The sequence below is a fragment of the Hydra viridissima genome, unplaced genomic scaffold (genome assembly GCF_058129835.1).
Source record: "Hydra viridissima isolate aposymbiotic clone 2 unplaced genomic scaffold, HvirCarnegie_v1 scaffold_4, whole genome shotgun sequence".
Taxonomy (NCBI): domain Eukaryota; kingdom Metazoa; phylum Cnidaria; class Hydrozoa; order Anthoathecata; family Hydridae; genus Hydra; species Hydra viridissima.
The window spans coordinates 15036375-15063611 of NW_028324303.1; the positions used below are offsets into that span (position 1 = coordinate 15036375).

At 26.7% G+C, this 27237-nt stretch overlaps 2 protein-coding genes and 1 long non-coding RNA gene across 5 annotated transcripts; 1 reads left to right on the forward strand and 2 right to left on the reverse strand.

Annotated features, from left to right (window-relative positions):
- Positions 1-207: 207 nt before the first annotated feature.
- LOC149890071 (uncharacterized) lies at positions 208-1791 on the forward strand. 2 transcript variants are annotated; one of them, XR_016451401.1, is made up of 3 exons: positions 208-529; positions 642-1065; positions 1551-1791. It is a non-coding gene; the product is annotated as an uncharacterized LOC149890071 (long non-coding RNA). The 2 variants fall into 2 exon arrangements; XR_016451400.1 differs by having other exon boundaries at positions 992-1065.
- A 683-nt stretch (positions 1792-2474) lies between these two features.
- On the reverse strand, positions 2475-5330 carry LOC145183568 (inositol-trisphosphate 3-kinase A-like). The gene is made up of 8 exons (XM_090083762.1): positions 4852-5330; positions 4496-4595; positions 4177-4393; positions 4044-4089; positions 3719-3868; positions 3488-3589; positions 3265-3336; positions 2475-3058 (listed from the first exon to the last, which is right to left on the reverse strand). The coding sequence occupies exons 1-8, from the start codon at positions 5251-5253 to the stop codon at positions 2858-2860; spliced, it is 1290 nt and encodes a 429-aa protein (XP_089939888.1). The 5' UTR covers positions 5254-5330; the 3' UTR covers positions 2475-2857.
- A 765-nt stretch (positions 5331-6095) lies between these two features.
- LOC145183648 (striatin-3-like) lies at positions 6096-26295 on the reverse strand. 2 transcript variants are annotated; one of them, XM_090083761.1, is made up of 20 exons: positions 26088-26295; positions 25458-25670; positions 24836-24939; positions 24322-24474; positions 23772-23942; positions 14191-14285; positions 14030-14104; positions 13651-13676; positions 13414-13501; positions 12476-12616; positions 11242-11393; positions 10192-10241; positions 9953-10069; positions 9652-9699; positions 9404-9525; positions 7637-7801; positions 7348-7488; positions 6988-7089; positions 6666-6752; positions 6096-6558 (listed from the first exon to the last, which is right to left on the reverse strand). In XM_090083761.1, exons 2-20 carry the CDS (start codon positions 25632-25634, stop codon positions 6389-6391), a joined length of 2184 nt encoding a protein of 727 aa, XP_089939887.1. In that variant the 5' UTR covers positions 25635-25670; positions 26088-26295; the 3' UTR covers positions 6096-6388. The 2 variants fall into 2 exon arrangements, with proteins under 2 accessions (XP_089939887.1, XP_089939886.1); XM_090083760.1 differs by having other exon boundaries at positions 25458-25683; positions 26088-26201.
- Positions 26296-27237: the final 942 nt, after the last annotated feature.

Here is a 27237-nt window from a genome sequence, read left to right on the forward strand (position 1 = left end):
TGTTCAGTTCTTTTTAGCATAAGCATTCGGTGACGTTTTCAAGTAAAAAAAAACAACATTTTTGTATAAATCATTATTACTTTTATTCTGTTTTAGGTTAGAAAAATCATTCATGAAGTGCATATATTTTTCTGGAGCAAAAAAACGAAAAAAAAAAAACAAAAAAGATAAAAGTTAAAAATTAAAAGTTACGACAAGTGTTTTAAAATCGATTTTTGAATGCCCCAGAAAAATTTAAGCACTTCGTGGTTGGTTTATGCTGGATAATATCTTACGTGAAACAAAATAAAAAATAAAAATGATCTATGTAACAAGTGCAGAAGTTTTTTTACTTGTAGTCTGGGATATCTTTCCCTAGCAGACTGAAAGTTCTATGACAAAAATAGCTCTGATCCAGCTAATCGGGAGTTTTTTAAAGTTTTAAATGACAAATTATTTCACTAAGACAAGATATTTTCTGCAAAAAATTGATTTTAGTGATGAAAATTTGGTCAAACCAAATTTTCAACTGTCAATTTACAAGTTTATGGTAACTTCTTATTTCTTTTTTATCACAATATCAATGTAGTAATTAGCCATTTAATTGTTTTTAAAGAAATTTGTGGTTATGAAAATAGCTGTTTTTAAATGATTCTTTCCAGAACACTCAAGAAAAACTCCAAATTCATGTTAAATAGACTTAATTAACAAAAGATGGCACACGGCTATGTTCAAAGTATTATCAAAAGAATTATCAAAGTAACTAAGCATTCAAATGGTTTTTTTTGGATCAGTTCTTTGGTTATTTGCTAATAATTTGTCACCTTTTTGAAAATCAACCATCTTTTATTACTTTGAACATTTTTAAACATCCATTTTTAGTAATGAACCTTTTTTCTCTGGACGAACTTTTACCAATTCATCATTAAGATTAAAGAGTTTGTAGACATTGTTTCCATCTATACCTTTTATTAATGATCTCCAAGCAAAATGATAAACTTTAACCATTTAGAAAAGAAGGACCAAAGATTAAATTAAAGATGAACATAGTCACCACCACTGTTAAAACATGAAGCTACGATAAAGGTATCAGCTCTTCTAAAAGAAATTCAGGATCTTTAACTAGATTCTGATTTTCTTTTAGAAGAGTTATAACATTTTTGTAAGGAAACATTTTTTTTTTAATCATTGAAAACATTATTCTTGTAGTGAATATACAAAGATTTTTGAGTTCTTTTCATTCTTGTCTCCAACGCACCTTTTTTCGAAATTGATTTCTTTCACTTTTCTTTTTTCATATTAGTGTCAGAAGATATGCAATTTACATTAAAACACTTCTTCTTTTACCTCTTCTCAATAAAACTCGGAAGTAGTAAAGGAAAAAACCTTTTTAATGTAAATTACAGATATTCTCATTATATGGTCCTCTTCAAGAAATTTTTCAACGTTCATAGCGAAACATTCATTTGTTTTTATTTGAAGGCGTTCATTTTTAAGTATATATTTCCTCCAATTTTCGTTCCCGTACTGGATTTTTAATTTGAACAGAATTTTTTAGTTTGTTTTTTTAGAAAGCTCCAATTAGTTGATGTAAAAGAAGCATCATAGAAATTCTACCAGTTGTTTTTGCAGGAGTATCTAAAATGGCGTTAAAAAAACTGTCACGCGTAACCAGCAAGAATTGTTTGACTTCTGAAAATTTCTTTTTTAAGAGACATTTGTAGAACTCAACAGATTTATTATGAGCTCTATAATCTAATAGCGTAAATAAAATGTATGTAAAAAGCGTTAAAAATATTTTTTTTTACCTGAAGCTACACATTCAGTGAATTTAACTCAAGATATTCTGCTACTTCAATTAGATTACTCAACTCATGAGTTGTATTGTATATGTTTTTACTGTCTTTTTAAAGTTATGAATATTAAAATTCAAGAAAGGCTTAGTAAAACATTAACCGCAAAAATATTTACCTAAAAAACGTTTCAAATGACTAAAAAAAAAGATTCAAGTATTCATGTTGTCTCATCTTAGATATTTGCATTTAGTTTCCCAAGTGGTGATGACGTAACTATCATTTTAAAGAGGAAAAAAAAAAGCTCTTTTATTAAACAAATTTGTTAATTGATTTACCCATTAACTAAAATGACAAGCTGTGTTTTAATTTCTTAAAAGCTTACGCTACACCCAGGGGGTATTAAAACACACCCTGAGCATTGAAATAAAATGCATCTCTTTTTAAGGCTTTTTTTTTTTATCGTTTTAACTCCTTATTAAGGTAATAAAAGAGAAGTATATTATTCACGAAATTGTTTGTGAATAATATAATCCTAACCCTTTTATTTATCCGATTGAAATCCGACACAGAATGATTCATTTCATTGAAAGATTTTTTAGGTTATAAAAGTTTTTCCATTTGATGCTGATGAAAAAAAACTTAATTCTTAATTAACACAATCTCTTTAAGAAAAGAAAGAAAAAAAAAAGACAAAACAAATGTACACTTTGTTTTATAAATTTTCAAAAATATAAATACAAAATATTTCTGCCTTCCTGAATAATTTCCAAGAAAATTATACATGTTAATACAATATAAATATTAGAATATACAAATTATAATTATTAACTAAAGAAACCCATTCCGGATATGAAACTTAAAAACTCCGGACCTATCAGTAATAAAACTACTTTCCCTAAAGTAAAATGTACAAGCAGTCGATTCACAGTATAAACGATTAAAAATTACAAAGAATCACAACAATTAGTAGGAAATAATATTTACATACAAAAAAGGCCGAATATTTACATTTAAAATTTAAAAAGTGCAAGAGTGCGACTGAATAATATGCCAGCTAAAACCCAGCGCTTCTATATACAATATTATTCAAGCATGTTTGACCAAATATTGATAATATTATCGAGACCTATTAGATAACCGTCCTCTTGATTCCCTAACACCCATTCAGATTGATGGTTAATTGAAACTCCATCATTAAGAGGAACTGTTTTTCCAAAGTCTATCATCCAAATGTTGGCTGTTTCACTTTCGTCATGAACAAAAAGTAAAGAACTACCAATCACCTAAAAAACAATTCAAGATTTATTGTTATTATTATTATTATTATTATTATTATTATTATTATTATTATTATTATTATTATTATTATTATTATTATTATTATTATTATTATTATTATTATTAATTGTCTTATGATAACAGGTAAATCTTATAAATAAAATATTTAATAATTTTAAATAATTAACACATTTGAATCTATCTCGATTACCTCGTGTGTCTTGAAGAAGTCTGAGCATTCTAAAGTTGTTCGGATAGCTTTTAGACGTTGCAAGTATTTTTCCTAATATCATTATAGTATTAATCATTTGAATTATCTCAAAACCATATTATTTATAGAGTATATAATCTGTAAATAAAAACAGCATAACTTAAGCAACATATTTCATATTCACATTAAAACTTAAGACATATAGAGTTTAAATCAGTCTTACTTGTAAAGAACGTTTGGAGTCAATAAATTTAGCAAACAACCTTCCAATGTCTTCAGCGGAATTTACTTTTTTAAAATCTTTATCTGGAGGATTACAACCCCTCTAAGAAATTCGAATGTTGATACAAGAGTATTTTTTTAAACAAAAAAACAAACGAACAAACAAAAAATCATTAGTTTATATACTAATGCAACCACATAGACATACAAAAAAGATTTGTAAAAAACATACCTTAACACCTTCGATTCGAAAGCCTAAAGATGAAGTGGAACTTAGCTGCTCTCTCCATGTCATATATCGTGATTTTGTGCAGCTTTTGCTGTCATTTTCTTCATCAGTAGGTTCCGAAGGATCAACTGATATCATTTTTAAATATAAATCCTAAATTAATAGAAAAAAAAAGATTTTCTGAAAATGAAACAAAAGGTTTTATCTGTAAAAAAATATTTATGATTGTAAAAGGAATATGGTTTATATTACACATTTTTGGTAATTATTTTCAGAAAAGATTTGTTAATGAGTGGTAATAGTCATTTCTTAAATAGTATTTTATAACCTTTCTTGGCTTCCCTTGTCTACTAACTTCTTCTTCTAAATATGTTCTATATTAAAAAAAAATTATACAAAACTAAAATATCAATAGTCAGTTAGGAGCAAACAATTTATTGTTGATTAGAAAGTTTGTTTACCTTGTTCCCATTTTACAATCCATAACAAAGCAAGAGGAATTGAAACCCTGCAACAGATCTTGCATTTCAATATGAATTACATCATCCTGAGTAAAGGAACTTTTAAAAGTAGGAACGTATGGCCTCAGCACATCATACATAAGACTACTTAAGCATGTTGCTTCTTGTTGAGTAGATTTTTTTATAACTGTACCCTCCGTTCCAGCTGTAAAACCACCTATACAAACAGAAAGCCATATGTATTAAAAAATATAAGATATCTGTTAGAAAAAAATGTTAAGATTAAGAAAAGTAAAACAAACAAAAAATGTAAATTTACCTGAATGACCTGCAAGTTGTATCCAAGGGTATGGCTTTGTATAATTCTGTATAAATGGTGACCATCTCACAACTTTACGGAGTTTTATCCACAAGCTTTCCTAAACAACATTTTTTTTAAAATTAGGAAATGACCACCAAATGACTTGAAAACATAATATTTCTCTAGAAAAATGAAACTTTGATAACTGTAAACCCAAGTATATTGGTATGAAATTGCCATCATTTTTTTAACAAAATAAATTTTTAAAACAAAAACTTTGATATTCAAATAACAAAGCTCAACTAAAGCAAAAAAAAAAAAAACTGTAAAAACAGGATTAATTTTAAAAATATGTTAATAAAAAGTATTATCACCTTAACTTCCTCAGTAGTAGCAGAGTCATCAATATCTGTAATATCTGACATCTCATCAAAGCTACAAACACTGGATAGGCTGATGAGAGAGGCATTTCGCTTACCCATTACAGGTCTACTTTGGTTTTCCACAGAAGATAAACGCTCTAAACGCCCTTTGTGGGCTCCATTTACCTGAGTTTCAGGGTTAAATTCATCAACACTTTTATTCTCTTCTGTATTTTTTTCACTATGTGGCAATGAAGGTGAATTTTGAGGAGAGGTATTTGAAATAATAATCTCAGGATGATCACTTACTGGATACTGTAGATAAGATTTAAGTTTGAGTTTTTCATCATTTAAATGATGCTTGTTAGGAGAATTGTCTGAGTTAATATCACAAAAGAGCATATGTACACTCATTCCTTTCTTAAAATGTTCATGACAAATTTATAACTTATCTAAATTGTAAGAGTTTTACTAAGAATTTAAACAATAATTACTTATGGTTTAAGAGAACAACAGACTAAATCATATTATAAAAATAGCAGTTAATAAATTAAACTTCAAATAAAAAAGATAAAATAGAGAAGTAAATAAAACCTTTAATTGAGACTGGGCATGGCACAAACAAAACATATAAAAACCATGGAAACAATTGTAATACAATAAATTGGCTGGTGTTAAGCTCAAAATTGACATTTTTTTTAATTAAAAAAAAAAAAAAAAAATTAAAATTCTAAATTTACTTATAAGAAGAATATTTTTCACTCAAAGATTTCATGCTAATTACAAAATAACAAGAATGAGAATCTAAAATTTAAGAAAAAAAAAAAAAAAAAGAAAAAAGAAAAAGAAATGAAATAAAATTATTAGAAAGTTCCTAAAATTTTTTAAAAAATATATAGGGTATATTATGAGATGTTAAAAACAAGTATATGCAAGATAAAATGCCTCTTCTGACAAAGTCATTAATAACTGTAGCTTAAGGGTTTGAGAATATTTTTGTACACAGTTTGTAAACAAAAACCTAAAAAATAATAATTTTAGATTCGCTGCCTAATCTTTTATTAGACACCAAAAAAATTAGCATTGAGTTATAGTACAGTTTTATTATAGAAGAGTTTGGGGAAATTTTACAATATTATCATAATAATTTATTTTTATTTTATATATTTTAAAGAAATTATGTTCACTCAACACTGAAGACATTTAGTACGTTTTGTGTTTTCAAAAAATTGGTTAAAAATGCCAAAAGTCAAATGTAATATCCAAAAAGTTATCCTTCTTACTCATTTTTACAGCAAAACGTTTCTATGGCACTCATCATGAAGAAAGAAGAAAGACATTTCTTTAATATAAAAATATTTTCATTATAAGTGCCAAGACTTCTTAAAATTGTCTAGGTGTATTTTGAGTGCTGGCCAGCGCAAACTTAATGACCATGTATTTGGTTATGTATAAAACATACATTGAACTGAAGTTAGAGTTTATTTTATGATTTTGACCCATAAATCCTCTTTTAATCGTCAGTAAAATGGAATCTCTAACACAACATTCATACAAAGACTTTGGCCAAAGCATCTGCTCCAGCAGAGGCAATATATGGTTGGGATGGATGAAATGCAACATCAAATACTGCTTCATCAAACTTTTTTCTATGAGCAGTGATTTCTTGAATACAGGTTTTGTTATCCATGTTCCATAGCCTAATTGAACCATCATGACCTAAAGAAGTAAAGGTGTCTATTAAAAAAAAAAAACTTAATACTTTGCAAAAAAAAAAAAAGAAGTTTTTGAAAATAATTTGTCAAAAGTTGTATATTAAATCATACTGCCAGAGAGAATATACAATCCACTTGGATCAATTGATAAGCTTGTAACAGCATCCAGATGTGCTACCATGTTGTGAACTTCTTTGCCTTTAAAAAAAATTAATAAAATGAAACTGTAAATAATAATTTTGTACTAACACTGAAGGTTCTTAGAAAGTTCCACAAAAGTACTTGAAAATAGTAAATACAAAGACATAAATATCTCCAAATACTACAAAAAAGGCTAGTAATATATAAAGAGAATATTATAAAATATTGTGGAATATGGTTATAAAAAATATAGTGTTTTTCAAATAACCAAATCTTTGAGAAATATTCTTACCAGATGTTATATCGAAGAATCTTACATGCCTATCTTCATGGGCTGTTATAAGAAGTGGATGAGTAGGATGGCTAATCACCTTATTCATTTGAGATGAGACCCCTGGGTATATAAAACAGAGCATATAAAAAATGAGAAAAGTTATGTAAAACTTGTAAAAAAAAAAAAAAAAAAAAAAAAAAAAAAAAAAACTTATCAGGAGAATTTATCTTTAAGTATAATATTTTCAATAATACACACAGCTTTGAGTTTTTTGTTTGACAATTTTTGTAAATAAAAAATTTATCCAAAACATTAGTTAAAAAATGCACAATTTTTTTTTTAATTTGACTAAATTAAAATTAAAAAAAAAAAAATTACCATAGGACTTTTCTGGAGTAAGGGTTAGGACAGCTTTTGCTGTTTCTATATCATACACAACACAACTTTCAGAAGTATATGAACCAGCAACTTGACCAGTGTCTGTACAAATAAAACTCACTGACGTAGGAGTTCCTAGCTCTAAAAGAGGAAAAAGACAAAGTAGACAGAGAAAATGTTTAAATCTAAATGATGTTTTAAAATTTAAAACCTGGACATTTTTTTATTACAACAAAAAACCACAACTTTTTGTTATTTTAATTTTGAAAAAGAATATTATCCAACTTACCAGGTGATTTGTAAGTTTCTAATAATGGAGATTTCACTGATGGATTCCATAACTTACAAGTTCCATCTGCTGAACATGATAGTAAAAAGTCAGTATCTATATGATAGGCTAAATCCCAGACTGAATCTGAATGACCAATTAAAGCTTCTCCAAGAACATTTGGGTCTAGTAAAAAGTATAAGAATACAAAAATAAACAAAAAAAAGAAAATTTGTTGAAAAAATTTTCAAAAAAACTTTTATGATATATTTTAACACTTAAAACTTTTACTCTGTAATATCTAAATCATACAATATATGTATGTCATATATATGTATTTCATATATGCATTGCTTATGCATCATATATGTATTACTTAACAAAACATAAAAGTTAAAATAAAAAAGTTGAATACCATTTGTATTTATAATAAGAATAAGAAAAAACTTCTCATTTTACTTATGGAATAAGAAAAAACTTCCTATTTTATTAAAAGTAAAAAGCTTTGTATGATGGGAGAAAATTTTATACCTCCAATGAAAAAAAAGCGTCGCAAGATTAACACATAAAGTTTTAAAGTAATTTGACAAAACTCAAAAAACTACTCACAAAAAAAAGGTAAATAATATAACAACTACACTAATAAGCTTAGTAAAGAAATGTTAATAACACTTAATCTCATTTATAATACTTTCAAAAAAGAATCACCTTTAGAAAACTGCATAAAAATACATAAAGTAGCTTAAAACCTACTAATTCTGGAGGTTTTTTCATAGATAACAACTATGACTCTGTCATTAAATAAATGCCAAATAAATTTTAAAACCTTGAAAAAAAAAAACATTAAACAAAAACTGAATTTTTAACAAAATATGATTTTATAGTTTAAAGTTAATAATTTGTTTCCAAAAAAAAAAATTATTAAGACATCTTAAATTATTTTTTCTATAAGACACTTCAATCAATGTACATTAGTTGTAAACAATTACAACTGATAGTTGAACTACGAAACTGATATTGCTTATTCAACATTTTACAAAATAAAGCTAGAAAGGTTATGCAAATGGCAAATTGTAATAGATTGCATATGTAGTGTAGCAAAATATGTTAATGTAAAAATATTGATCTTTATTGTATAAACAAAAACTTTTTTTTACAAAAGATTGTAAAAAAAAAACTGTTTGTATATTTTTTCATTCAAAATTTTTGTCACTTGGTTTAATGGAGGAATTTTAATACAATCTCATGTTAAAAGTATTTATTTTTGATTTTTAATTGCTATGATTTTTTTAATTGAAGAATAAAAATTAAATTCAAAATTACATTATTGAAAAAAAACCATAACAAATAAACATAAAAAATATTTGTTATAAAACTTAACAGTTTTAAAAGTTTTTAAGTTTAAAGTCTAACAAGATTATTGCCTTCTTGTCACCAAAAGGATGTTAATTATTCAACTCTTTTAGAATTGTAAAAGACTACTGATCTTTTTCAGAAACGTTTTATCAGAGATTAAAATTTACAATATTTAATATTTATAAAAAAAATTTAAAACTTTAAATTTAGATAAATATTTCTATGCAACAAATAGAAAACCAATAGAAACAAAAAAAAAAAACAATTCTTGTAGAAAACACAAAATGCGCAAACTTGTAACTAAAACAAACCTGTAACTAAAACAAACCTGTAACTAAAACAAATAAAAACGTCCATCTAATAACATCCTTTTATCAATAATAAACAGACTTAAAAATAGCAAAATCAAACAAAAACAAAAAAGTAATTTACCATATGGTCCAAATAGATCGATATTTAAAGATGGCAAATTCCAACATTGTATTTTAAAATCTAATCCTCCACTGTAACAAACAGTACCGTTGCTGTTTATAATGCAGCATAAAACAGCATCACTGGATAGATAATAGCAGGAAGAAAAAAAATATTTAGAAAAAACTTGATTTCATGTAGCTTAACATAAATTTTGATAGTATATAAATAAAACTATAAATTTAAATAGATAATAGGATATTACAAACCTATGACCTCTGAAAGTGTAAACAGGCTCTAAATCTGAAATGTTGCCTCTAAAGTTTTAAAAACAAGGAAAATTAAGAGCAATCAAAATGTCATTCAAAGACTTGTTTTGAAATACTTAGATCTTTGTTATTTGTTTTTATCACTTATGGTTATTGATTTTTGTGATGAATCATTAGAACATTCTTTTGTAATGTTATTTACTCCAACTTCTTGCACAAACATTAAAAAATCCCTATGAGCTAAATAGGGTATCCTAAAACTATCAACGTATTACTTATCAGTAAAAAAGCAAGACCATACCTTTTTCCTTGAATATTCTTTTGAAGTGACCAAAGCTTCAAAGTATGATCTTCAGAGCCAGTTATTAGTGCAGCTTCATATGGGTGAAAGCACAAAGACCGCACTCCATCAAAATGGCTAATTAAAATATATACATATTTTACATGAAAATACTTTACATAAATGATTTTCCTTGTTTTATTTAACAGAGAATAAAATATATCATAAAACAGTTTTGCATAAAATTTTATATACATTACCTTCTAAGAGTATATTTTGGTCCCCATGTTTTTCGAATGTCATCTTTACTCTAAAAAGTTTTAATTTATATTTTTTTTACTATTTGAAAATCTTAATAAAAACCTTTTGAATATCTTTTTTATCATAAAATTTAAAAATGTCTTGATAATGTCAAGAGAATGGAAGTATCTCTTGATATCAAGAGAATGGAAAACAATATTTGAACAAATTTAACAATCACTTCCTCTACACTAAGTAACCCTAGCAACTGTTCTCAGTTTTCATAGTTTTTAACCAATGCTTTTTTATTTTCATCACTATAGTTTTTTTCTACTTGCTTCAACAAAAAAAAAATATTTGTGGCATTAAATGTTGCATAAAGGCCATGGGATAGGAAAAGAAATTATGATGCATTTGACATTAAGTGTTATATTGGGGAAAATATATTATACAGATTAAACAAGAAGATATTGTGGATCATTACGGAAAAAAGACATAAAGAAGTTTCATATATATAAAAAAGAAACGCATATAACAAACAAGTATTCTATATAACCATACTTAATGTTAATATTAGTGTAAGTATATTTAAATTTTATATATAAGAAGTATTTATCACACATATTACAAATAAAATCTGTTAAACATAACAAATTAGGATATAACAGAATTTAAAAAATTTAATTTTGAAAGAAAAATCTATTTCTTCAAGTGGAGAATTTCTGATGATCATGAGAAAAAGTTTAACTTTGAAAGAAAAACTTTATTCTTCAAGTGGAGAATTTCTGATGATCATGAGAAAAAGTTTAACTTTGAAAGAAAAACTTTATTCTTCAAGTGGAGAATTTCTGATGATCATGAGAAAAAGTTAGAAGAGTGAATTAACTTTTTTTAAACACAAAAAAAAATAAACTTTACTTTCAAATACTCTACAGAATAAAAACACAAAAAAATTAAGCTAATCACAAGCACAAATATTAAACTGAAAAACATTTATAAAACATTGAACCAATTAGTTTAAAAAAATGTATTTAAACAGATTTTCTGCATATTTGAAATCAAAAACATACATCAAGACTCCCCAATTCATTAGATACAGAGAGATCTGCAAGATCACCAAGTCCAATTGCAACTTCTGATACATCAGAAACTCCACTATGATTTACCAAAACTGGCTTAACTTGACGTGGAGAATAACCACTACTGGGTAGCACAGTATCCCCTAGGAAATTATAACTCAACATCCACTATATCAAAATATAACTCAAATACTAATTACGTTTTTAACTTAAATTTAATTAAATTATTGATAAAATTATTGTCAACAAAAAAAGTAAACTTAACAAAAAAATGCATTTTAGTTGGAAAACTGAACTTTTCTTTTTAAACAGCTTGCAAATGAACAAGCAAGGCAAAAAATGTATTATAAAAATAGAGAGCATTTAGAAACCAACATCAACAACAAAAATAGTAAACATAATAGGATACATAAAAATAACAAAATGAACCTAATAAGGTGTACTTAATTTTTTTTATCCATAAAATTTTTTTCACCAGAAAAATTAAGAGCTTTTTTTATCTTCAAGAAAAAAATTTTTGAGTTTTGAATTTAGAGATATGAAACTAGCTGAGTGGAGTCAAGCAAAAAAAACTTCCATGTTCAATCATATTTGAGATTGAAATGTATTTTACAAAATATATCTTTTTTTTTTGTTGTAAGAGACAAAATTTTGGCACAAGTTTGTCAAAATTTATTTGTGAGTTGTTTCTAAAACATTTAACTAGAACATAATCTGATAGCATTTTTTTGATTTGTATTTACATTTTACATTATAAACAACATTTTATAATATAAATTGTATTGAACTTAAGTTATAAGTCTTTATCAAGCATAATGACTTTTTTTTTTTTTTTTTTTAATTAACAAACCTTAATGCAATAATTTTTTTTGAAAGAACTCCGAATGATTTCATAATTAGAAGACTGGTAATACATTTTTTAGTATTTTTTGCTTTATGCAACTCTATCCTTGTTTCTTTTTTATTTTAACAAAACTTTTAAAGGGAAAACGAACTTCTGCTGTTCTTAGTTTAAGTTGCCTTTAATTATTATTAGTAATAATGATAATGCTATTTAGTAAGTCTTTTAAACTGATGTTTCAATATGGGCCTCGGTAAATGATGCTAATAAACAGATAAAGTGAAGATGTCAGTTGTTACATTACGATATAGTCTGCTGATGGTAGTAATATTATAAAAAAATAATTGCTTGAAATTGTTCTAATATGTAAATAAAGAGACTTACCAATAACAGGAATTTCATCATCAACAACTCCTCCAGGAATTCTTGGAACAGGAGGAGCAGGAATTTGAGGAGGGGGTGGAATTTCCTCCTCACCTGCATTAAATGTTTGAAGCATATTCTTCATTGCATCCTTATTTGGACCTAGAAGTAATATTAAAAATTAAAGTGTCTTTAAAAGTTTAACTTCTAATATTTTAATATTGGAACAAAATATTATATTTAAAAAATCTTCAGAGAGCTTCTTTTAATAAATATATGTTTGTGGTCTGGTAGCTGGAGCTCTATAACCAATTACGTACACCTCTACTGCTCTTAAGTAAAATACTTACTCTAAATCTTTTAACCTGTCTGGTACTATGACTGTACATGAATGGTTGGACCATACTGTTTGAAAAGTAATGGACTATACCATATGACCGTACACGTACAGTTGGACCATACCATATCAAATGTAAGAATTATTCTACACAATAGTCACAAAAGAGTTCAGTACTTTATCAAATACAAGCAGGAATTTTTGACATATTTTGAATGTATATGTACAGTCATAGTACTCTTCATATGATTTCAAAATACCACTGTCCTGGTCACAAAGGGACTATTTAGGGGAATAGCTATGATTCCCCTAAATACATTAACTTAATAAAACTATGTTGTTAAGCATAAAATTGTGATAATTAGTATTCTTTTAAATATCCAATAACTCTTTATTAGGGCACTGTAAGCTAACTCATTAAATATATAAACAATTTTTGCTACCTTTTTTTCAACTGTTAACAATTAATATTTATTATTAGTTGTTTATTTTAACTAATTCTTAAATAATTATTTTAAAAAAAGTTACATTACAAGTTATAAATATTACATCAAGAATTACAAATAGTAAAATTACAAACTATAAATAAACATTAGGAATTAGAAATAGAAAACTTTCTTACGCTTTTTTTTCCCCCTATCTTTAGTTTCATTTTTAAACTGTTTTATTCTCTGTTGAAGCTTTTCAGAATCAACATTACTCCATTCATCCTAAGAATATGAATGAACTATTTTCAAACTAAAAAAACTATTTATTACCTTAATCAATCCTAATAACAGTTTATTACCTTAATCTATAAAACTCAAAAAAAGAATACAAAAATGTTAAGATATACAATTAAAAATAACAAATAACTTACCCGTTCTTCATTTTGAACATTGGGAGCTAAAAAAAATTTTTTAAATAGAATTATTTCTTATACTGATATACTTCAGTACAATTTTTTCTAAATATATATTTTTGTTAAATATAATAGTTGTTAAATGTAGTATTTATCAAATATTTTTACACAACAAAGGTTTTTCAGTCACTGTATCTGTATGTATTGATGATACCTCATCAAAAACTTTTTTTTTTTTTTAAACTTAATTTATTGGAGTTTTAAAAAAATTTAAAAGCAGGGATCAAAAAGTATAAGTGTAAAGTCTTAACTAAAAAAAGTGAGATAGATTCACATTGGCTAAAAATATTTCTTTAAGAATATTTCTTACAGCATAAAAACAGTAATAACTCTATACCTTCATCAGCATTAAACTCCTCATGACCAAGAAAATCAAAATCTTTTAAGACATCTACATCTCCTGTTTCATTCTCTAAAAGAAAAACCAAAACAATTAAAATTTCTTTGATAATAACAGCAATTATTATTATCAAAGGAATTTTAAGAATCCTGACTTACCTTTTTTAGATTCAGTGGAATGCTTAATTATTGGATTATCCTCATTTACTTCTGTTACATCTGTATCCACTAAATTATCCAAGCGATTCTGCTCTCTAAGCAATTTTTTTAAAACAAAATCAAAATCCACATTTAAACAACCATAACAAAATCACATCAGAATCAAAAAATAGCTGAATAAAAAAAAAAAAAATACTTTTGAGTTTTAGCAGTCTAGTTGCAAAAATGTCACACACACAGACACACACATACCAAATTAATAACATGATTTTTCATATTTTACATCAAGACATTTAAAGCACATTTCCCACTTATCTATAAACAACTACCAAACTATATAAAGCAAATTTTAAATTATATTTAGTAATTAAAAATCACATGCCGTATAATTTGGTTGATAAAAAGAATTAGATTCATAAAGCGATAACTTATTAAAATGCTTCAAAGGTCTACTTCCTAGTAAATTTACTACTTGTATATTCCCACTTTTTAAAATTTTTTAGGAGTTCTTCCATCAATTTAACAATTTATTTGGAAGCCGAAAGGTTTTATAAATCTCTATGAAAAAATAGTTTTAATGAAAAATCAAGAATAATAATTATTATATAAATATATATGTAAAATCGAAAGAAATTATGTATATATGTATTATTTTAATATTCTCTTTTTATCTCCCTTACATCATATATGATACATTTAAGCATATATTTATGTGTATTATAAGTATGATTTGTTTTTTAATAACAACATTTTCTTCAAATAGCTTAAATAAAATATTTTAATGAATACACAAGAAAAAAGTACTTATACTGAATCAGCAGAAAATATTTAGTAACAGTTAAAGTTGTGCACAAGAAAGATGAAAATATGGGATGATGTGGCTGTATATGTCAAAGCAGCAGGATACTTAGACCGAGATGGAGATTCTTGTAAAACAAGAATACACACTCTTCTCAATGCATATAGAAGTTATATGGACAATAAAAAAATTCTACTGGAGCATCTGCACATAAAGTACCTTGTTGTTTTAATGAAATCAATGAAGTTTTGAGAGAAAGACCAACTACTTTTCCAGCACATTAAATGTGCTGGAAAAGTAGTTGATCTTTGTTTGGTAAGCTCCTCTGGTAGTTTTCCTTTGCTAACAACTTCAGATAATGCTACTTTTGTGCTACCTAAACCTGATGGAATTGATTTTAAAAATGAAATAAGTTTTGTTTAAAAATAATAAATATATCTCCTAAAAATAATTCTTCTCATAAAAAAGATACAGCATTGTTAAAAGTGAGAGTACAGTATTGTTAAATTTTTTTTATTAAAACAGAATTGCATGAGATGAGTACGGAAAGGTTGATTACATTAATTCTGGATAAATTTAACTATAATTTAAGTCAAGATGTAATAAACAATATATATAATTAGTTTGTTTTTAGAATGGAAGACACTGGAGCCATGTGTTGGCCATTCTAAAATGTTTATGGCAATTTTATGAAAGAAGGCTTCAGTTTTTTAACAGTGTGATTTGGCTCTTTGTCTGGTTGAAACATAAAAATGTTTTCCAAATCTAAGTCTGATTTTTTTAGTCCAAGGCTTTATATTTTGGTCCAAAACCATTTAAAACAATCATAAATGTTAAATTTCATGGTTTTGTCAATAGATTCTAATTTACCAACACGATGCCATGCCATGAAACCCACGCAATTAGACTTTTCACACGAGTTTACAACACTTCTTTTAATCCAAATCAAATGTAAAGTTTTTTCCCTGCTTTCTCAAACTTTTTGTGTTATATTGCATTTCTAATAAAACTTCCCTTGGTTTATAAAAAAAAAATCAATTATTAATCGATTAATTTATGAAAAATAAAAATAAAGTTTCTCTTTAATTACACAATGAATAGTATTATTTGAGTTTTTTTTAATATAAATTAATTTTGTTTTCAAAGTAAAAAAACATTCCACTGTAATAAGAATATTTATAATATTATAATGGTTAAAAGAGGCAAAGAATTTTAACTAATATAGTTATTGAAAACATAATAAGTTTTATAACTAATTGGTAATACATTAGTGAAAAACGTTTCAGATGTTCAAATATAAGTTTTATAAGAAATTTTTAATATAAGTAAATTTAAATAACGTTTATTTCATGTCCATTTTGTTTCTGTAAAAGATATGAGCGAAGAAAGCATAACGAATCAATAGTTTCATCATTTAAGGATATTCTCAATTTAGTTACAAAAAGCTCTGCCACACTAAAACATCTTTCAGCTTCGACCGACAAATGGTGGAATAGTTAACAAAGCATTCTACATTTGTTCAAAGAATTGACTTCCACTTCTTTTGTTAATTTTGTCAAAAATGCTCATTTCTTTTTTAACAGATGAAACGTTATTTTGAAAATTTTCTACAGTTGAAAGATTGGTGTTTTTCTTTGACAAAATACGATTCAATTCTTCTGTTTTCAGTACATTTATATGTAGCCTCATCTTCTCAATTTAAACTATTTTCATTAACCCTTTAGCGCCCACCAGGGCTTAAAATTTTCAAAAAATTCCAAAAACTTCAAAAAGAAATTGTTTTAGGGCCTAGATTTTGAATTAAAAAATAAAATTTTAAAATTTCACTAACAAACCCAATTTTGTCATTGTAGCATATCTGCTACAATGGGAATTCGAGGGAAAAAATAACAAAAGCTTTCTTAAGAAAAAAAAATTTTGTATTTAAGTATATAAAGAAATATTAAAGAAATTTGAAAATTGAAACTTTGCTATTGATTTCATTTTACAAAGTCTCTTCTTATTAAATAAAAAAACATGTAAAGAAATATATCTTATAAGACAGTTTACAATTATTTATACTATAAATATAAACAAATTTTAAATGCCATTAATGGTAGTCATGATAACAATTTCTGTCTTTATTTAAGCATAACCAAACATTGCACTTTTTGCAACGAATATAAGAAAAACCAGTTTTGCATTTCTTACACCGCTGCCGTTTGTCACTATGAGTTGGTAAGTGGTCAAATCCATCCAGACAGATATCTTTTGTAGGATTACTCTGAACAGCAGCAGCTCTTTTAGTTGGTATAGGTATTGCATTAAGAGATGCTCTTCCAGCTTTTCTTTTTACAACAGTTACCAAGCTAGAAGCTACTGCAGCTTGAAAATTTTTTAGAGGCATGAATTTCTTACTGGGGCAAATAAATTTTAAGTCCCGACGATACAAAAACCAGGCATTTGATAACGCAATAAGAAGGGTATGTGCCCATATATATATATACCATCTATGGCATTTTAAATTTGGTTTGTAGAATGAGCACATCATATCCAGTTTGTCAACTCCACCCATATTTTTATTATAAAACTGGACTATGTATGGTTGCTTTACCATAATATATTTCCGGGTTTTTCTATCATAACGCCTTACTGAGTTGATTGGTTCAATACTAGCAAAAGATGAAATTAAAGTAACTGCCTTGTTATCTATCCAAGAAACAGCTATGTTATTAGATTTGATGTCAGTACGATAGTCAAACGATCCACGCCCTTGATTTTTCAATTCTTTTTCAGAAGTGAATGGGCATTTGTTAAGGCGCTTAAGGCAAGCTGTTCCAACATACCATATTCTACGCTTTTTTAGCTCATCTAGCAAAGGCAATGAAGAAAAGTAATTGTCAGCAAATATTTTAAAATTATGATTTTCTGGCAAAGTTGAGGTCATTTTAATTACAACAGATGCCCCGACACCATGAGGAGAAACTTCATCTTTCTTTTTTATTTCTTTTCCTTGATATAAATCAAAGTCATACAAATACCCGCTGACACCACATCTACCCCAAAGTTTGAACCCCCATTTATTGGGTTTTTTTGGAAGGTATTGCTTCAAAAATGACCTTCCTTTGAAGGCAACCATTATCTCATCAATTGATTGATTTTCCTCAGGAGAAACTTTTAAGAAATTTTCTCGCAGTTTTTCCAACCAAGGTCTTAATTTCCAAGCCCTATCATTTTTCTTTACTTCATCTGTCACCTTTGAATTGTCAACAAAGTGTAGATAGCGGAGGATAGAAAGAAATCTATTCCTTGATAATATTGAACTTACTCCATCATAATTCATGAAGGTTTCCCAATAAGATCTCACAGATGGTAGTTTTACAAGACCCATACGAAAAAAAACACCAATAAAAGACTCTATTTCATTCGATGTGACAGAAATGTTTGTACCTGATGACTGGCAACTATATAAACTAGATTGTTCAGCAATAATGTCTATAAGATTGTCATCAACAAACATTTTAAAATATTTGTATGGAGTGGTAGTTTCATCCGGAATAGGTTTAATAGGTACCTCTCGAAAAGTAATATCACCAATCAAATCATTATCTAGTGGAACCTTTTTCCAAAGTGGTAAACTTGCTTTTTTTTGTTTTTTGTTGTTGATTATTTTGGATTGTTTTGAGAGTAGGACTGAAAAGTTGGAATGGAGCATATCATCACCTGTACTACTTTCTTGGGTAAGAGACTCCGATATTGGAAAAATAATGTTGTCATTGTTGTCATCATGCACAACCTTAGTATTGCTTACAACTGCAGTTGAAACACTGCTTACAACTGCACTTTCACCATCAAGAATAAATGCTAGAGCATCTTCAATATTTAACTTTTTATTTTTATTCATCTTAAGAAAAACAATATATGTGCATATATATATATATATATATATATATATATATATATATATATATATATATATATATATATATATATATATATATATTGGTAACAATGTATACTTAAAAAGCCCATTGTAGCATATATGATACATGTAAATTCAGATAGGATTTTGTGATAGTTTCAAAAAGAGAAAACTCTCTTAAATACTTCTAAAACTTACATGTGTTATTAATTTACAATAAAATAAACAAATAAGCTTTAATATTCATAAAAAAAAATAGGAAAAACATTCTTTGAAAATACCTTGTCTGACAACAATCATCCGATTTTTAAAAAGGCGATTTTGATGTGTTTTTAAGTCTTGATTATTCAATTATTATGACCTTGCTAAATCGGATCAACAAAAATATGTTGTAAATATGCTACTAAAGGTGTTTTTGAGATCACTGTGTTGACAGGATGGCCATAAAAGGTTTCTGAAGTTATGTAGCAGATCTGCTACACGGGGCGCTAAAGGGTTAACATTCTCATCAATGAGAAATAAACGATGAACAATTTATTTAATTGTTAGAGTAATTTCGTTTCTTGTTAATCGTTTTAATATTGCATTTTTTTGTGTAAGTGCTTTTAGATAGGTGTTGGGACCATCTAAATATTCTAACAAGCCTTCTACATTAATAATTCTATGTTCAAATATTCTTTTACTTACTGCTTCATAGAATTTCATACCAGTATCACTTGATTGAGTTTTCAATTTAGAAAGTAAAAATTCAAATACTTTTAAAGCATCAATTATATTGCAATCTCGCCTTCCCGATGCAAGTGAACTTACCTCAATGATTTCTAATGATCTACAATTTCCTCAACCTGCTTAATTTCACAATTTGTTGGATATAAATGAATAACTGACAAATTTATTAGTACTGATTTTATTATTTCTTTCAACTCAAAAACTCTAAATTGCTTATTTTTATATAAAACCTAATCCTAATATAAAACGTTGATTAATCGTTCTAAATTTTTGAACAATCGATTAATTAATCAAATCAAAAAATAAACGATTAATCGATAACAGCCCTATATATATATATATATATATATATATATATATATATATATATATATATATATATATATATATATATATATATATATATATATGTTAATTGTCATTTTTTTGTTCTTTTTCTTGGAATGAACCTTTATTCCACACAGCTTGTTTATTAGAGACTAAATAGTATTTTTATTATGTTTTTTATTCTATTTTGTTGTTATTTTTGTAACTTTTTTTTCAACAATCTTAGAGGAGCAACGTGTATTTTGGCATTTTTTAAGTTGTACAATTAAGTTGTAAAAAAACATTGCAAATATTTATTGCAGTCTTAATACTTCTTCAAATAAAGAAATCCTAATTTTATGAAAATATATGTTTTGGAATTACTAATAAAGTTTACACAACTTAAAATATGTTGTTTTATTGCAGATCGAATTTCTTCAGCTTCAATTTGAGCAGAATCATTTCTTCCAGTGCTTATATTAACCAAATTAACCTCACAACCTTGCAACTACTCTTAAGAAAAACTCTGATTACTGATTTCACAGAAATTATGAAGAATGCAGCATGCACTTACTATTTTAACTAGATGTGTCAATTTGTTTGGAGATGCATTGGAATCTTCCTTTAAACCTACCAAAAGCATTCTCCATTACACGAGATCTACTCAGTGAAAAGTTAAAATTTTTTTCCTCTCGTGAAAGATTCCCACGATCTGAATAGGGTTTTATTAGCCATTTTTCCAAAGTGTATGCAGAATCCTCTAAAATTAAAGGAGATTTTTTTTTCCTGCTATATTCCTTGAGAACTGATTTGGTAGAAAACTTTTTTACTGCCATTCTAAGTATAAGGGGGAGCTTTTAAATACATGAGAATTGTGAGACTTGCCTGTCCATCCAACAAATATGTCTCTGAAAAGATATCTGCTGTCAAAAAAACCTTGAAGAATAATCAAATGATAATCTTTACGACTAATGTAATCCTCTGGATTCTCTTTCGGTGCTTTTATTCTAATATAGCACCCATCAACTGCACCAATAACAAGTGGAAAGCTCAACATCTCTTTAAATTGTTTCATAATTTCTTTTACCTCTGCTTCTTGAGGTAGATATATATGTGTAGTAAGTTATTAACAACTGTATTTGTTACCAAGTGAATTATTTCACATACTGTTTAACAACCCTGATCAAAAAGGTTACTTATGGTTCAAATGTCAGAAAACCCAGAAAAAAAATACATATATTGTTAATTCTGAACATAAGTATATAAATGCTTCTTTTGTCATTCTGGTATTTGCAACTCAGTCAGATTCTGACCAATACTTATTCATGTTATCAAAATAAAAGTGCTAAGATCTTGATTTTTTCCAAACAAACCAAGGTCTTGAGATATAGCTGAATAAAATTTGATTTATTACTTCCTAATGAAAGTTACTTCTGTGGCACCATCTTCTGCAATACTTCAGAACATTAACTTTTGTTAAGAACATTGATATCTCTTGATTTCGTAAGTTTTCCATTTTATTTTTGCTTTTAAAAAATATTTTAGACATGACCAAAGTATTTTATAAAAGAATTTTTACTTGAGTTAGCAAATTTGAGTTTTATTCGGTTTCGCAAAAATGAACGTGATTTATTCTGGTGTGACGAGGATAATAATTTAAAAAGGTTTAAACTAAACACCGCTTTAAAAGCGAGTGTTATTAAAACTCAGTTTTGTTGGTTTGAATGGGGTATTAGTATGATATTTTAAAAAATACTATAAATTTCTCAGGTTTATAAACCATAACCAACTAAAATTATGATAAAAGTTATAAAAGTCATAACTCTAATGAACACATTCATTTCAAGATTTAGACACCATTTTAACAATTTAAAGTATATGAAAATGTATTTATAACATGCTGTCAAACTTCTTAACAGCTCTCATATTGAAAGCACATTTTTAAAATATTTCATATAAAGTTTTTGTTAATCATTAACTTTGGTTTTAAAAATCAGTTTTTTAAGAACATATAATGTGCTTTGCTTTTAAGTAGTATTTTGCAAAAAAACAGCATGCATGGTTGGATTAGAATTTGATGTTGTATTTTAAATGAATGTATTGTATTTTCAAATATATGTTTAATATGTTTTTGATAATATTGATATATCTTTATGTTTATTAGGAATGAGTAACCTAAAACAGAACTTTATGTAATATGTATATTTTTTTATATTCCAGACTAAATTAAATGTCATAAATATAAAAAAAAAAGTGTTGGGAGCCCGTAGGTATCATAATTAGAGTCATGAAGATTTTACCACTATAAAGATTACATAAACAGACTTTCTCTGTGAAAACAATTTGAAACAATTAAAAAAAGTGCTTAATTATGTTTTTACATATGGTGAAAAACAAATTTTACTCAAACACAAGAAAAATTCTTGTCTATACAAGTGCGAGGAGTTGTCCATTATCAAAATTAGACATCAAGAGTTAGAAAAAGGAATCCTGAATAAAGAAGGGCATCATGTTTAATGCTTTAAAGAGAATCTCCTTGGTACAGATTGAGTTTGTAACTTTTTAAAATTCATTTATCTGTTAGACAAGCACAGAAACATCAAAATGTTATTGGAACATGTATTGGAACATATAAAGTTTGTAATGAAACAAATTTTCCAGATATCTAGAAAAACTTAAATTGGTTTTTAAAAGAAGAACAAAATAGCCTAAGTGTATTATGAGCTAGACTAAGAGATCTGCACCTGTTATGCTTGCAGGATTTGCAACAGGGTATTGGTTTCATAGCTAGTGTTTAAGACTGGACATTTGTGGGACTCATGGTGAAATAGTAGACCAAAAAAATCTAAGATACAACTGATCAAAGTCTGGTTGTTTTGACAGTACTTGTTTTTATGACTGGTTTTTGTCCCAAAAAAGTTACTACTGCTACTCAATGAAAAAAAAAATTAATGTTTAATCAATAAAGTCAGTAGTTTAACAATAGAATATGTTTCTGGACCTTCATTTGCATCAGCAACAATTGAACCAGTAGGACAAACATGAAAAGAGTAAAAACCAATAGAAGATAAAATATAGATTATTTTTATACAAATATACACTTATTATATTTGTATTTAACATTTAAAATCTTTATTTAATATTTATGCAAATTCACTTAAAACATTTATGTAATTCAAAAGAAGTTTCAATTGATCTTTTACTATGCTTAGTTGTGTTTATACCCTATTCATTTTTAAAAAATACCTGTGTCAACTTATTTTGTCAGAAAAATTTTAAAAGATTTAAAAAAAAAAAAGAAAAAGAAAATAGGAAAAATAACAGAAAAAGAACTATTTTTCCCATGCTCACACTACTATCCTGACACTATCAGCCTTTTGAATCCCAAAAAAGAATGTAACCTTATAGATATTCAATGAAAACTTATAATTCTGTGTAAAGCCACCCCATTTTATGGCAATCATGATAAATAAGCTTTCCTTAAGAAGAAAATGTGCAAATTTACTCTTAGATATCAACATATTTGAACAATTATATACTCATATTGACCTTTAAAAATACAAACTTCACATCATATTTTTTAATTTAGTTTTTCTTATTTACATACCATCAAAGTGATACAAATTTTAATTTTATTTATTAAAACTTAGAAAATAAAATAATTTTTATAACAAAAAGAAAAGAAAAAAAATATATTTGTATAAATGAAATGAAATTTGAAGAACAGCATTTCTAAAAACAAATTTAGAATCGAGAAATTAATTTTAAAAATGGATTTTTATGTTTAATCTTCAGTAAATGACTAAGGAACTTGCAATTTTTTTCTAACCATGTAATGGCACTTACTGATTTAAAATCACTGTGAAATCAGAGCAATCTTGACGTTTATCATTCTTTTTTGATTTTACAGAAACATCTTCTGATGGTAGATCATCTGTAGTAATTCCCAGAAGTGAACGAATTCTAGCTGAACGCATTTCAAGGACTTTATCTGTAAAACCAATTTCTTGAAGATACCTGTAAAGGTGATTGCAAGGGCATTACAACTAATAACTTTATTAACTCTTTTAAAACTGAACAGTTTTGAAATAGAATGAGTGCCAGTTGGAAGTTTTTGCTAATCAGAAGAAAAATTTGTGATTATCAGTAGAAACTAGTGTGTTTCAAAATAAGGGTTGGACATGACAACGATGATTTAACTTCTTGGCATATGAATGTAAACCAATCCGATACCTTGTTTTTATACAATTGTATTGATTACAACAATTAAAATGTAATTATTTTAAGACTATACTACATTTAACAGTTGTAAAAGATTTTAGTTTGGTGAGTAGTGAAATCAGCGTGGTCATGTCATTTTAACAACTATGTGTAATGCTAGATCAAATATTCCTACTGTCGCAAAAGTTGTCTTCCTTGTCTGTAATTGAAAACCAAATCGTGATTCTTATTTGAAACTATTTCGTTACTGATTGCTTCCTGATCTTCATCATCTTTTACCTCTGGCATTTTCAATTCAGTACCATATTTAAGCTTGTGAAACTTTTGTCTACAAAAAATTATAATCAAAGACTCAAATAAGTTATATATTAATAAAAACAAACATCAATAGAACAAAAAAGTCAATATTGCATATTATTAGGTTATGTTTGGACTAATTTTTCCTGAAACCAATTTTTTAAAAAAATTGAAGATCAAAGTTTTGTAGAATGTTTCTTAAAGTTAAAATAAAGTTAATTCCATAAATATTTTATACAAATACTTTTATTAAACTATGATACTTTAGCGATAAGTTGAGATAATTTCTTTTAAAAAAATGATTTAGTATAATTTTTTCATTAAAATTACATTTATTTAACACTAAATTACTTCCTGAAGTGATATAAAAAAATAACCAAACAAAACATTACCTTTCTCTTCTAAGAGCAAACTCTAACATTTTTATTCTTCTTATAAGATCACGTTTAAGATTTTCTTGTCCTTTCCTTTCTCCTTGCAAAAAAGCAATTCTTGCCTGAAATAATTTCCAAAAAACTTTAAATAAGAAATAGGAATCAACTGATAATGTAAAAGTTAAGATCATTGATGCATGTATGGTTGCATAAATTATTTATTCAATAAGCATATTTTATCAACTGCTCCTTTCTCACTTTTCTTGATATGAATTTTTAATAAATTAATCAATTATATAAGTTTTTTTGAGTTCAAAAGGAACTTAAAAAAAAAAAAAAAAATTTGTTATGATTAAACTTTTTTAAATATAATTATCTAATTAAACTTATGCAGTCAGCAATCCAAAGTTAACTAATAGGCTAAATTTGTTGATTCCACTAAAACTATTCATAAAGAAAGCTGCAGATAATCTATTACCATATAATAATAATCAACTACCTTGTCTAAGTTCATGTTATAAACAATTAACTGGGGAACCAAACATTTAACTAACCACAAGCATGTTTTATAACATTTGAAAATGTTAGCTACATATTTACACAAAAATAGGTTTAAAATTTTATGTATAAGAGAACCAACCTGCAACTCAGCCCTTTCAACTTCCCAATGTGCTCTCTCAATTTCAAAGCGCGCCCATTCATGTTGTATAAAATGAAGGATCCCAGGTATGCTATATAGCATTGAGTTAGAGTTAGTTTCTGTATTTCCATTATTTTTGCTACCTCCATTTACTCCAATTTTTGCATCAGTTTCCATATTTGACTAGGAAACATGTATTTGTACATCGAGTGACTAAAAAAAAGTTCTAAATAAAAAATACTAAATTAGCTAAATATCAAAGCAGTTATAGTTTAATATATGGACAGCTAGTAATAGAGTGCTAGCTAAATATACTATTATCTGATTGCTTTAGTAACCTAAATACATATTTTCAACCGTTGATGAATATGACCGAGGTTAACATGTCGCTCAATGAATTGTACTAATAGTTAAATGCTAGGCTTGTTTTCATACAAGCTTGACTCCTAATAAAAGTACCTATGTAGTAAAAAAACTTGACTGTTTTTGACAAACAAAAATTTAAAGAAAAATACGGATTGAAACATTTTGTTTCAAGAGAAAAATATGTAAACAATTTAATATACAAAGAATGCTAATGACAGCACCCTAAAATTTCGCACTAACATTTGTTGGTGTTTTGATACTTACATTCCACATTTACGTTGTCTTCTATAAAGTTTAGCGCATGCGCAAAGCAATAAATTTAAACAAGTGAGCTAAGAATTTAGTATCCGTGCTATTGTCCATTGAAACTGCCTCAAAGAAGATGTAGAATCTGAAAATGTCTTAATTGGCAAGTTCTTCTTTTAAGGTTCTTTTGAATTAAGTTTCTCCTATAAAATTGAGTCATCAAATCAAAAGGAATAATTTCATTATATTGATTATTTCCTTAATCTAGTCCAAATAGCATTTTAATGTAATTTACTTATTAACCGTTGACTGTGTTTAGTAGCGAACGCATAAAGTTCTTTGTTATTTCCTCTATTTAAAAAAACTGACTTTTAATAGTCACGTAATATTTCGTTGAAATTAAACGAACTGCTTTTGCGATTTGATCTCAGAAAAGTATAAAAATGAAATTCTCTGTCGATTTGAAACAAAATTAAATGTATTTTCAATTGGTCAGTAATTAGCTTTCCATCTTAAGTGTACTCGTTTAAGTTTCGTTTGCGCGTTGTTATTTACAGCAAGTTGGTTAAATTATTTTTTACAAAAAATTAAAAACTTTTTTTCAGTTTGAAGAAAAATATAAAAACGGACTAAAATAAAAGTTGCCACTGTAGTTATACTGCTATTCTTTAAGTTTTTTTTTTTTTTTTTTTTTTTTTTTCACAATCATTATTTGTAATGTAGTTTACAATCATTACTTCGTGATGAAGTTTAATTTCTTTCCGTGCAACTTTTGTGATTTCCGGAATATTTACCGCTACTATCCTTGCTTCTTGAATATCGGTTTTACAACAAAAGCTTAATATTCTTAAGTAAAAATATAACCGATTAAATAGTTTATGTATGAAATAATTTGAAATGAATGAAAGAGCGTGCGCTCTAGCTTAGAATTTTTTTCTTGGATAGCTCGGTAAAAGCTAAGTTGTAGCAACCGTGTCATCCAAACGGTGACGCACCAAGAATGTAATCTGGGGGCAACAAACAGGTTTTTTAAAACTTGAATCATTTTGATAAAGATGAAACTTAACCTATTAGGTTAATTTATACAAATATTTAAAAAAATATATGTAAAACAAAAATTGAACAAACATTTCAGATAACATTTTTTTTTCAAAATTGTTAAATTTTT

Coding starts and splice junctions, on each gene's coding strand:
- LOC145183568 (XM_090083762.1), bottom strand. CDS start 5,253: ATGAGTGTACATATGCTCTTTTGTGATATTAACTCAGACAATTCTCCT. Junction 4,596..4,851: donor CTACTACTGAGGAAGTTAAG/GTGATAATACTT, acceptor AATGTTGTTTAG/GAAAGCTTGTGGATAAAACT. Junction 3,059..3,264: donor ACTTCTTCAAGACACACGAG/GTAATCGAGATA, acceptor ATTGTTTTTTAG/GTGATTGGTAGTTCTTTACT.
- LOC145183648 (XM_090083761.1), bottom strand. CDS start 25,634: ATGGAAACTGATGCAAAAATTGGAGTAAATGGAGGTAGCAAAAATAAT. Junction 7,090..7,347: donor TACTCCAGAAAAGTCCTATG/GTAATTTTTTTT, acceptor TTATATACCCAG/GGGTCTCATCTCAAATGAAT. Junction 6,753..6,987: donor ATTCTTCGATATAACATCTG/GTAAGAATATTT, acceptor TTTTTTTTAAAG/GCAAAGAAGTTCACAACATG.